The sequence below is a fragment of the Chenopodium album genome, chromosome 25 (assembly GCF_948465745.1).
Source record: "Chenopodium album chromosome 25, dcCheAlbu1.1, whole genome shotgun sequence".
Lineage (NCBI taxonomy): Eukaryota > Viridiplantae > Streptophyta > Magnoliopsida > Caryophyllales > Amaranthaceae > Chenopodium > Chenopodium album.
Window position 1 is genome coordinate 36405395 of NC_137858.1, and position 11876 is coordinate 36417270.

Consider the following 11876-nt stretch of genomic DNA (forward strand, 5'->3'; position numbering starts at 1 on the left):
CGGTTCGGGTCGATTTTTGGTTTCAAAAAAATCGATTTTTAATCGGTTCGGTTCTCATTTAGGTCGGTCGATTTCGGGCAGTTAAACGGTTTCGGTTTGAAATTTGACAGCACTGTATATTAGACATACTCCACAAATCCACAATGATGGATAACCTTACATAAAGGTTGTCTACACCGTGTTACAAGTCCACAATGATTAATAATAGCTTAAATTAACAAAATAAATAACATTAACTGATAATTGATGTTTTAATTTCGTAAATCTAATATATAATTTTTAGTTTTTATATTTTGATTATTTATCCTTCTACAAATGAACATGAAGTGCATTCAAAATGAACATTTATAATATGCTAGCCAAATTCCCCGAATAGCAATTTAAATTCACGAAAAGATTTTCCTTGCATGATGTTTTCTTTTTCTTTTCCTTGAAACACTACTGCAAAAAAAGGTACATCAGAAAGATTCTTTTTTTTAGAGGGAACAGTAGAAAGAAAGTTAGAAACTAGAGTTTGTACTATTTGGCTATTTTCTTACAAAATGAACAAAAACGCTTAATTATAATTTTGATTTACGCTATTTTTTTGTTATTTTTTCTACCAATTTTGCGACTTTTGACTGTTTAGCTAATTAATTTACTGATATTCTCGTATATAAGATATTGTTAATGATTATCATTTATTACAAAGTCTTTCAACTATTTAGCAAATTGATTTACCAGTTATCAAGTTATGAAGGTTGAGATGAGAAAGAAAATAAAAAAATTACACAAATTTATTAGGAGAGAGAAAATAATAATCCGCACAAAAAAGTGAAACTTTCGCACCGGTTCAAAAGCGGTGGCATTTCTTACTCTTCACACTAGTTCTTCAATAATTTTATTAGTTTTTTAAAAAAAAAAAATGGCACCGGTTCAACCAATGCCAATAATGTATTAAAATTTTTCTATATATATATAAACTAATAATTTCCATTAACACAAAGCTGTAATATTACAATTTTTAAGTCAAAAAAGAAAAAAAGTACAAGTTTAATATTGTAAACAGTAGTGTAGAGCAGATTAGCAGCAGCGAGAGCAGTAGAGCAGCATGCAGCAGGGGGTCTGGTATTCACAACCCACCACACTAGTATTTGGAAACTGGACAAGTACAGGATGCAGAAAATAAAACCAAGCTCAGGGAGGAAGTATATGAAGCCATATATGCAAGTGTTACTTGCAGCCAAAAAGATATCATTAAAAATAAAATCTCTGTATAGAAGAAAAATGCTTCACAACACTTACTTTGAAAAAGATGGTTTATGTTATTGGCTGATGAGGGATGGGGCTTGTATTCAAGGTATAAATCCACCCTTGAGGTGTTAAAGCAGCAATTTTTTCCTGCAAAATGTAGGAATGCTTTTACCTAATGAATAGAGAAAGTTATTTAACCAAAAAAAATCAAATGTAAGCAAAAAAAAAAAAAAAAAAAAAAAAAAAAAAAAAAAAAAAAAAAAAATCAAATGTCAAATTTACAACTTACACTGACCTCGGCAGAGTAGTAGCAGCTGCAGCCTTGCCATGCCAGCTACAACAGCAGCCTCGGCAGGGCAGCAGCAGCTACTACCTTGCCAGGCCAGCTGCAACAGCAGCCTCGGCAAGGCTGCAGCAGCTGCAGCAACAGCATCGGCAGGGCAGCAGCAGCTACCACCTTGCCAGGCCAGCTGCAACAGCAGCCTCGGCAAGGCTGCAGCAGCAACAGCCTCGGCAGGGAAGCAGTAGCTGCAGCCTTGCCAGGTCAGCTGCAACAGCAGCCTCGGCAGGGCAGCAGCAGCTGCAGCCTTGCCAGGCCAACTGCAGCAGCAGCCTCGGCAGGGCAGCAGTTGCTGCAACCGAGCAGCAGGCCAGAGTCACTAGTCCCTCCTAACCCTCAATGACTCAAAACTGAATGTAGAATTCTATTATACAACCTACATAGCCAATCACAATAAAAAAAACCCAGAAATTAAAACCATGAAATGTGAGAATTGAATTCTGATATAAGGAAGACAAAAACAATAAAATTAATCACCTAAAAATTCGAATGATTCGTGTATATACACCTAATCAAAACTCGAGTAGTGTAGGACATGAATATGCTCAGGTTGCAGATGACATTAGAAAAATCCACACTATATTTCCAAAATAGTGTGTCAAGTGTCCATACCTATATTAGATTGCAGAGTAAGCAACATGACAACACAGGTGAAATGAAATGAAGGGCTTGGGTAATATAGCTCTCTAAGTGAAGTGGGAAAACAAAGAAAGAGAAAGAGAAGGAAGAATAAGGGCGGATTTGTTTTTTGTTTATTTCGCACCGATTTGAACTGGTGCAATTAATATAATTTCGCACCGGTTTGGTTTGAATTGTGCTAGGACTTAGCTAAAACAGAGGATTGAAATAGGGAAGAAACAGAGAAATTAGGCAAGTAACTGATATTTTGTATTGAAGATCAAAGCAATCAAGCAATACAAATGCTCTTCATTCGAGAGGAAGAGAATCTCTCCAGGTTCATTCACTCAATAATAATTTGCATAACCTCCTCTCCAAGCAACTTACTACTTAAATACAATTAGTCATAACAAACTAACTGATTAGGGAATCAAACTAGGAAAACGAATTACAAAACTGCCCTCAAGGCTAACAAACTTCTAACAGAGAAACCCAGCTCATTCCTCCAGCTCATCCCTCACTTTGATGCTGAAGCTGAATTGGTTTTCCTTCGAGCATAAGTGAACTGTATAGCAGGCCTGGACTTCGTATTGGGCTGATTCCTTGCAATACCTCCTTCCCAAAGATTCACCTTGTCCTCAAGGTGGAAGTGAGGAAATCTGCAGTCCAGCTCAGTAAAATCTTCCCAGGTAGCTTCCCAGTCAGGCAACCCCTTCCAAAGAACCAGCACCTCAGTAGCAGCTTGAGTGGTTCTCACCCCAAGCACTTTCTCTGGCTCAGTATCAAGCACCAAGTCAGATGTGAGTTGAACAGGTAATGGAGAGGCCTGCTGCCCCACCCCCAAAGCCTTTTTGAGTTGAGAAATATGAAAAACTGGATGGATACGAGCTGTAGCAGGGAGCTCTAACTTGTACGCCACCTCACCAATCCTTTGGATCACAGGATAGGGTCCATAGTAGCGCGGAGAGAGCTTTTCATTCTTCCTTTTGGCTAAGGAGTTCTGTCTGTAAGGTCTCAGTTTCACATAAACCAAGTCACCAACCACAAATGAGCCATCCCTCCTACTCTTATTCTCATGCTGCTTCATATAAACCTGAGCCTTCGTGAGGTGAAACTTGAGGTCATCCAAGATAGCATCCCTTTCCATCAATTGTTCCTCCAAAGAAGAAACATTGGTGCTGCCAGGTGAAAAACGCAGCAAGTGGGGTGGATCCCTTCCATAAACAGCTTTGAATGGAGAACACTTAGTAGCAGAGTGAAAAGCCGTATTGTAGCAATACTCAGCCCATGACAGCCAGGTAGCCCAAGTTCTCGGCTGCCCATTTACAAAACAACGCAAGTATGACTCCACACCCTTATTTACAACCTCGGTTTGACCATCAGACTCCGGGTGATATGAAGTACTCCTCCTCAACTGTGTTCCCTGTAGTCTGAATAATTCTGACCAGAAAATACTCAAGAATACTTTATCCCTGTCAGAAACAATAGAAGATGGAATGCCATGAAGTCGGACTATCTCTTTGGAGAAGTTTTGAGCCACGGATTGAGCAGTGAACGGGTGTTTTAAGGGAATGAAATGGCCATATTTAGATAACCTATCAACCACCACGAGTATTGAATCCCACCCCAAGGATTTGGGTAACCCCTCGATGAAGTCCATGGAAATGTCCTCCCAAATTTTGTCCGGAATTGGTAAGGGCTGGAGCAACCCAAGAGGAGAGAGAGTAGAAGATTTGTTTTGTTGGCAAACATGGCAACGCTTGACATACTCGGTGACATCCTTCCTCATGCCTTCCCAATACCACTCCCCTGCCAACCTTTGATAAGTCTTTAGATCACCCCCATGACCACCAACCGGGGAGTCATGATACTCCTTGAGGAAGAGAGTGATGAGTTCAGATTGCTTAGGTAAAACCACTCTACCTTTATACTTCAATACCCCATTCTCCAGAGTGAACCATTTGGGTGCCTCATCCCCATTTTGCAACTGAGCGATCAGCTTTTGCAAAGCCTGGTCCCTGCTAATGAACCCATGTACAAACTCCCAGGTCAGACCACAAGTAGTGGTTAAGGCAGAAATTTCAGGAGAGTATTGGCGTGATAATGCATCAGCCACTTTGTTGCAAGGCCCGGGCTTGTAGTGAATATCAAAAGTATAACCCATTAGCTTACTTACCCACTTTTGATAAGCGTGTCCAACTTCCCTTTGCTCCAAAAGAAACTTCAAGCTTCGTTGATCAGTCCGCACCACAAAATGCCTTCCCAAAAGGTAATGACGGCCATTTTTCTATGGCAAACACAATCGCCATAAGCTCTTTCTCATAGATGGGCTTCACTCTAGCACGCATTCCCAGTATCTTGCTAAAGTAAGCAATTGGATGAGCTCCTTGCAACAGCACAGCCCCTAAACCATGGCTGGAGGCATCGGTCTCCACAATGAAAGGCTGAGTAAAATCTGGCATAGCCAAGATGGGAGCACGAGTCATAGCTTCTTTCAAGGACTCAAATGCCTTGGAGGCCTCCTCTGTCCATCCCCAACAGTCTTTACGGAGTTGATCAGTCAAGGGACGAGCAAGCAAGGCATAATTCCGGATAAATTTTCTATAGTACCCTGTAAGTCCCAAGAACCCCCGTAGCTCCTTGAGACTAAGCGGCACAGGCCACTCCAGCATTGCTTGGATTTTGTTGCATCAACCTCCACTCCCTCTGCTGAAATAATATGGCCTAGATACGCAACTCTAGCCTTCCCAATCTCACATTTCTTTAAATTAGCATAGAGTTGGTGTGAAGCTAAAGTAGACAAAACTTGCTCCAAATGCCCCTGATGTTCTTCCATGGTCTTGCTGTAAACTAAGATGTCGTCAAAAAAGACCAAGACAAACTTCCTGAGAAAAGGCCTAAACACTTCATTCATCAAAGACTGGAAAGTAGCAGGAGCGTTGGTGAGGCCGAAAGGCATCACCAAAAACTCGTAATGGCCCTCGTGGGTTCGGAAGGCGGTTTTATGAACATCTTCACCTCTAACCCGAATCTGATGGTACCCAGATTTAAGGTCCAGTTTAGTGAACACAGTTGCTCCGAACAATTCATCCAACAATTCATCAATTACGGGGATGGGAAATTTATCAGGAATAGTGTCTTTATTCAAAGCCCGGTAATCTACACAGAAACGCCACGATCCATCCTTTTTTTTAACTAAGAGAACAGGACTAGAAAATGCACTAGTTGAAGGCTGAATGATACCTGCACTGAGCATATCCCTCACCAATTTTTCGATCTCATCCTTCTGATATTGTGGGTATCTGTAAGGGCGTACGCTTACTGGGTTCACTCCACTCTTCAAGGTGATGGAATGGTCTATTTGTCGTTGGGGTGGTAGCCCCTCAGGCATGTGAAAAACCCCCTGATATTGAGTGAGTAGGGGTCTGAGAGCAGCTGGTGGTAGTATGTCCTCCTCCCCTGTGTTCTCCAAGTGATTAAATTCCAACAACAACCCATGACCAGCTTTCTGAATGGTTTTAACCATTGCTTTCAATGTGATACAGGAACGTCCCAACTGAGTATCGCCCTTTAAAATCACCGAGTTGCCACCAGCTTGGAACCGCAATGTTTGAGTCTTCCAATTCGACGAAATCGTTCCCAATTTCTCCAGCCACTGAACACCCAATATAACATCAGAATTTCCTAAGGGAAGAACAAGAAAATCTTCCATGATTGTGAGTCCCTGCAACTCCAACAACACCCCAACACATACCCCCTCTCCTTCTACAGCCGCCCCTGTTCCCAGCGTAACACCAAAGCTCTTGGATTCAGAAATGGGTAAATTTAAATGGTTTGCCGCCACCGTTGAAATGAAATTATGGGTCGCCCCCGGATCTACCATAACGACTACCTTCCCCCCATTAATCATCCCCTCCATGCGCATGGTTTTTGGGCTAGTGATACCCATAACCGAGCAAAGCGAAACTCCAGGTTGGTCAGTGGGTTGCAATTCGAGTGGTGGTGGTGTGATCGGGTCAATTTCCGCAGCTGCAAACTCTCCAGATCCACCGTCATCCTCCTCTTCTTCGTCCCCCACCGTGAGCAGAACGCTCAGCTCTCGCCGGCGGCAGCGATGATTGAGGTGCCACTTCTCATCACAACGGAAACACAGTCCTTGTTCTCTCTTCTGTTGAACCTCCCTCTCCGTCAACCGCCTTATCTCACCGGTGGTTTTGGTAAATTGGTGGGTGAGTCGATTCTGGGAATTTTGGGTAGTGGTGGATAGGTTTGGGTTTGTGTTTTGGTTCGGATAATGTGGGTTGTGTGTTTGTGGGTTGGATCTGTAAGTCGGGTATGGGGCTCTCCAACTGGGTAGGTTGCTTGTGGGCTTGGGCTTTGGCTGAGCTTCAACTTCTCTTCGATTCGCATGGATAACTCCATAGCCCGATCCAAGGTAACCGGATCTAGGATACGGACCTCGACCCGAATATCCTCCCGTAACCCATTTATATATTGACCCTTTGCGATCTCCTCAGGCACTCCCTCAATCGGAGCCAAGAGCTCAATAAATCGGCGTCTAAAATCGGCCACCGTGCCGGTTTGCTGGTGGGCGAGCCATTGCTCGTGAAGTGTGCCGGTGGCGGTGGTGCGAAAGCGGCGAAGGATGAGCTTCTTCAAGTCCTCCCACGTGTGCAAGGGATGACGCCGATGCTCCCACTGGTACCACAGTAGAGCGTCGCCGTCGAGAGCCACCACCGCTGCCTCCATTTGGTCCTCGGCGGATAGTCGATAGAAGTGGAAAAATCGCTCGGCTCGAAGGATCCAACCATCTGGGTTCGTTCCATCAAACAGAGGTAGATCAAGCTTTCACAACTTCCAGTTAGATTGACCACCTTCATTATAATCCAACCGTGGTTGCGGTCCAGCGAAGGGATTATCCCACACATACGGTGGTCCATTACCCATAGAAGGGCGGTTCTCCGATCTATTCTTATCTCCACCCGCCGCTAACTGAGCAGAGAAGTCTGCTCTGAAAGCTTCCAGAGCTTCGGTAATCTCCTGAGCCACACGGCCAGGAACGCCGGCGATCTCCTGCTCCAGTAAATCCAAGCGCTGCGCGTGAGTCAGACGAGCCATTGTCTTCTCCGGCGAGAAACGTGACTGCTCTGATACCAAATTTGCTAGGACTTAGCTAAAACAGAGGATTGAAATAGGGAAGAAACAGAGAAATTAGGCAAGTAACTGATATTTTGTATTGAAGATCAAAGCAATCAAGCAATACAAATGCTCTTCATTCGAGAGGAAGAGAATCTCTCCAGGTTCATTCACTCAATAATAATTTGCATAACCTCCTCTCCAAGCAACTTACTACTTAAATACAATTAGTCATAACAAACTAACTGATTAGGGAATCAAACTAGGAAAACGAATTACAAAACTGCCCTCAAGGCTAACAAACTTCTAACAGAGAAACCCAGCTCATTCCTCCAGCTCATCCCTCACTTTGATGCTGAAGCTGAATTGGTTTTCCTTCGAGCATAAGTGAACTGTATAGCAGGCCTGGACTTCGTATTGGGCTGATTCCTTGCAAATTGGTGCGAATTCTCTTTACTCATATCCCTCCTATTTTTTTCGGTGACCATTTCTCGCTGCGAATTTATTTTTCTACTAGTGTATAAAAAAATTTCCATCCAAAATCAACCACTTTGGCCAAATCTTCACCCTCCAATATTTCCTCCAAAAAACTTCTTCTCCCATCAGATCATGCAAATTGTAACCTTATACGAAGTATGAGTTACAGAGTAAATCTTTAAGATCACCTCAATTGGATCTCAACCAAAGTTCACAAATTTCATCACAACACTAACTATTTGTACACTGTTAAGTTTCCTGCTCAAAAAGTCAAAACTTTCACCAGAGCCACAAGGACCATAAGTGACAACACACAACAGACTTGACCGTTCAGTGAGTAAATTACAGTAGTTTTTTTTTTTTCTAACACCAAAATATCTCTGTTATAAAATAGGTCAAGAATAAACACTCTGCTCTTACCAATCTGACAAGATACTACAGTAGAATTACACTTATATACATCAAAGTTTCTACAACTTGTACCCTAAAGTGATAAATATGTACACCAAACTCCAGAAGTTGGCTGGCTTAAAATCAAGTACTAAATCTTATCTTACCACTTAATAACTTACAAAGCAACTTCCTTGAGGCCGCGCTTTTGAAGAAATTTCCAATAATGATTTAGCATATGGTCATTTGGGGTTACCTGTTGCCACTTGCCAGTACAAAAAATTGCATATGCATCGGCAGCATACCTGTACAATGAAATGCAAACCAGTTATGTATTGAGGGTGAATGTTATGGACATCTTAGGAGGATTACAATAAGTCAATAACTTTGTAGGTCTTTCTAACAGTACCAAGGAAGCATCAGTTTCACTCACTTTCCAATCCCATGCAGCTGAGTTACGTGTGTCCAATCATCAGATAAATACTCCCTAGATAATTGCTGAATCATTGCTGCTCTCTTTCTATGCAACCCTAAACTTTGTATCATACTTGCGATTCTAGTGACATCAGTGCCAATAGCAGCTTCAGCATTGGGGCACACATAAAAAAAGTGCGACAAAACTTTCCTGACCTACACAAAAATAGACCATAAACAAATGTTTTCACAATCTTGGATCCTCAAAATGAATTCAAGTATCAACTAATCCACACAAAAAATCATGACCAAATTATATACAGTCTTTCACCAAAGAAATCCCCTCCAAAGGATACACATGCGCACAAGCACAGACAGACACAAATGGGCATGAGAGGAAGAAAAGAGAGCAAAACTTTAATAAATATTAAATACTCGTTACATAACCTCATCTATTAAGCTCAGTCACTTGGACAAGCCATGTTACATTACAAGACAATCGAGAATATATAAATTGCAATAAGTACAGTGTTACTACAAAGTAATAAGCAACAAAGGATTAAAATAGAAAGACACCAAAAGGGGTGTCGTGCATGTAAATAAGTAGGGTAGAGGACACAGAAAATGCAAGGTGTCGTGAAAAAGTGAAGTAGTTTTTGATATCTTTCTATGAGAAATATCCCTTGGATACTAAATGCCATATACTTCAAAGTTTACAAAAAAAATGAAAAATAAATAAATTGCATGAGATAAAGGCTTTAAATAACAGCTTCATATTATATATTTAAGACTCAGCTCAAATTGATCATCCAGCAAAAGCAAGCACCAAACATCTCCCATTTCCCAACAACAAAGCTGACTAAATAATCACAAGGTATGAACTATGGATAATTATCTGGCATATATTAGGCTTTTTCCTCAACTAATATGCCCAATACCTACAAAGTTGCTAACGATAAAACACTATTTATCTGAAATGACGCGAAAAAATTCAGAAACGCAGCACCAACATTTGTATTCATCAAGCTCTTTGCAAACCACCAGGATGTAATCCTGAGTAATGAAAGCAACTTCAACATATCAAGTGTAGCTATGAGTCCTTATCAAGAGAAACTCATCAAGAAAAAAGAGTTTCATATAATGTGGACAGAGAGGAAGCAAACCTTAGAGACTAGAGATAACTTATGCCTAAATCTACAGTCATTTCAAATATTTCATAGAGCATAGTACTTCCATAATCATCACCAATGTTACTCAATTGTTTTAAACCTGACACACGATAAATGCTGAAACAGCAGCATAAGCATTGCAGTTGAAGAAAATAATGTCTATGTTGAGGGCTAAAATAAAAATAAGTTATTTTAGTACTTAACGCACATCATAAAAACATACCTGGGGTCCACTAGTGATATTTAATAGCATACAAATGACTAACACTCTCCAAGGGTCATGGGCATGCTGCTCTTGCAGAAGATTGTAAGGAGAGCAGGGTGGCCTCCAGGTACAGTTTGGTGCTTTTCTTTGGTAAGCATCAGCTCGCTTCTCGGCAGCACTAAGAGTCCTGCTTCCACATTGCTGTTTACCTTTCTTCTTACCTTTTCCAGCACTACCGTCTTCTTTCTTACCCCCTACTTCCTCTTCCCTATTCAAGCAGCTGTCCCCTTGGTAAGCATATTTGGAAAGTAACTCTTCAAATTCAACGTACATAGTCTTGTCAACCCTTCTCTTTTTCTTATTTCTACAGTCAGCCTCAGCCTCGTCTCTTTCACCATCAAACTCATTTTCCTTTGGCACGTTTCTAAAATATGGAGAGATAACCTTGGATGCCAAAGCTTTTGAACAGTTTTGATCATCATGTATAGACCTCAGTGACAAGGGATCAAGGATGTCATTCTCCTGGGCAGCTGCTGAGTCACATTTTAAAGATGCAGTTTTCTTTTTCTTCTTGTTTTTTGGTTTTTCAGAAATGTTGCCAATCATAAAGTGATACCCGCCTTGATCACCACATAAAGTCGGTTGATCCAGACAATTGTCAACCTTGAATTGGTGCAAGGGTTCCTCTTCATCAACCTTAACAGACTCTTTAGTAATGAGAGCAGTTTGGAGATGCAATCTTGAATTGTTGTCAACAAGTGTTCCTCTTTTGTTGCTCTTCCTGAGCTTTTTAACTTTGTCTCCTGTTTCCAATTCCTCTTGAATCACAGAAGTTTTGTTGTTGCTATTTCTTTGCTTCCTTACTTTGATATTGCCCTCCTTAGTCTCAATTTCGCCATCATTTTGAATACATTTGTTCCTATTCCTTTTATTCTCTTCCTTGTCCTTGCTATCAGTCTTCATACTTCCAGAGAGAATCCTTCCCTTTGACTTTGTGTTCTGCTCATTATTTTCCCTCAGTGAATTTATGTCCTCATTTCCCCCTTTAACATAACAATCACCACCATCTTCCCGAATTTTACCACTTTTCTTTATTTCCTTTTTCACAAAATATGGAGAAACGACTCTTTTCCCATTCTCATTCATTAAACTGACAACCAACTCCCTTTCCCTATTCTTCTCCGACCCAACAACAGACTCATTGTTCTTGTTCCGTTTCCTTTTGTTTTCCTTTTGATTGACAAAAAAAGACAAATTCCCACCAACAACCTGGGCATTTCGCTCAACAATTCCATTCCCATCATTTTTCCTCAATAATCTCCTTCCCTCGATAAATCTATTACCTCTAAATTTATAATTAGACGATGCAATTAAACCTAATACGATAATAGGAACATTATTCACAACGTTAAGAGTATCAGGAGGTACCTTATTTTCTTGGTGCCGAGGAGCAGACGCCATTCAATTTCAATTTCAAATTCTGATGCTTTCGCTCTCTGTTGGAATCAATCTCTCTCCTTCCTCCATTTCCGATAAAACATGATTAGGGTTTCAATTTTCATTATTTATTATCTCCGAGAGTAATGTAACAAGGTCTTCAGACTCCAAATTTCTTTCTGGGAAAGTAGGAGATGCCTCTAGTTTTGGCGGGTCATATGCGACATGCCAAAAAATATATACTCTGCACTTCCGCGCTGCATTACATTCCAGCGATCAGGTAAGACAAGATCAAACTCTTTTTTTTTTTTTACTATGATTGGGTCCTGTAGTGGTAGAACCGAGGGATTTTAAAGGGAGAAATGTTAGGCATTTAAAAATGCATAAGAAAAATTGATGTTAATTGACTCAACTATTATATAGGAATTTAGGGGGTTTCAATTGATGTTAGGGTTTT

The 11876-nt window shown here is 41.0% G+C and overlaps 1 protein-coding gene across 3 annotated transcripts; it reads right to left on the bottom strand.

Annotated features, from left to right (window-relative positions):
- Positions 1 to 834: 834 nt before the first annotated feature.
- LOC145614672 (uncharacterized) lies at positions 835 to 11720 on the bottom strand. Of its 3 annotated transcripts, XM_081669743.1 has the most exons (6): positions 11411 to 11720; positions 10001 to 11318; positions 8628 to 8824; positions 8377 to 8499; positions 1285 to 1380; positions 836 to 1140 (listed from the first exon to the last, which is right to left on the bottom strand). In XM_081669743.1, the coding sequence occupies exons 2-5, from the start codon at positions 11126 to 11128 to the stop codon at positions 1362 to 1364; spliced, it is 1467 nt and encodes a 488-aa protein (XP_081525869.1). In that variant the 5' UTR covers positions 11129 to 11318; positions 11411 to 11720; the 3' UTR covers positions 836 to 1140; positions 1285 to 1361. The 3 variants fall into 3 exon arrangements, with proteins under 3 accessions (XP_081525868.1, XP_081525869.1, XP_081525867.1); XM_081669742.1 differs by having other exon boundaries at positions 835 to 1140; positions 8362 to 8499; positions 10001 to 11720; XM_081669741.1 differs by having other exon boundaries at positions 10001 to 11720.
- Positions 11721 to 11876: the final 156 nt, after the last annotated feature.

Excerpts from the sequence above, each read along its gene's own strand:
- LOC145614672 (XM_081669741.1), bottom strand. The coding sequence starts at position 11,443 with ATGGCGTCTGCTCCTCGGCACCAAGAAAATAAGGTACCTCCTGATACT. Across the intron at positions 8,825-10,000 it reads ATATCACTAGTGGACCCCAG|GTCAGGAAAGTTTTGTCGCA; the intron begins GTATGTTTTTAT and ends ATTTTTGTGTAG. Across the intron at positions 8,500-8,627 it reads CAGCTGCATGGGATTGGAAA|GTATGCTGCCGATGCATATG; the intron begins GTGAGTGAAACT and ends TTCATTGTACAG.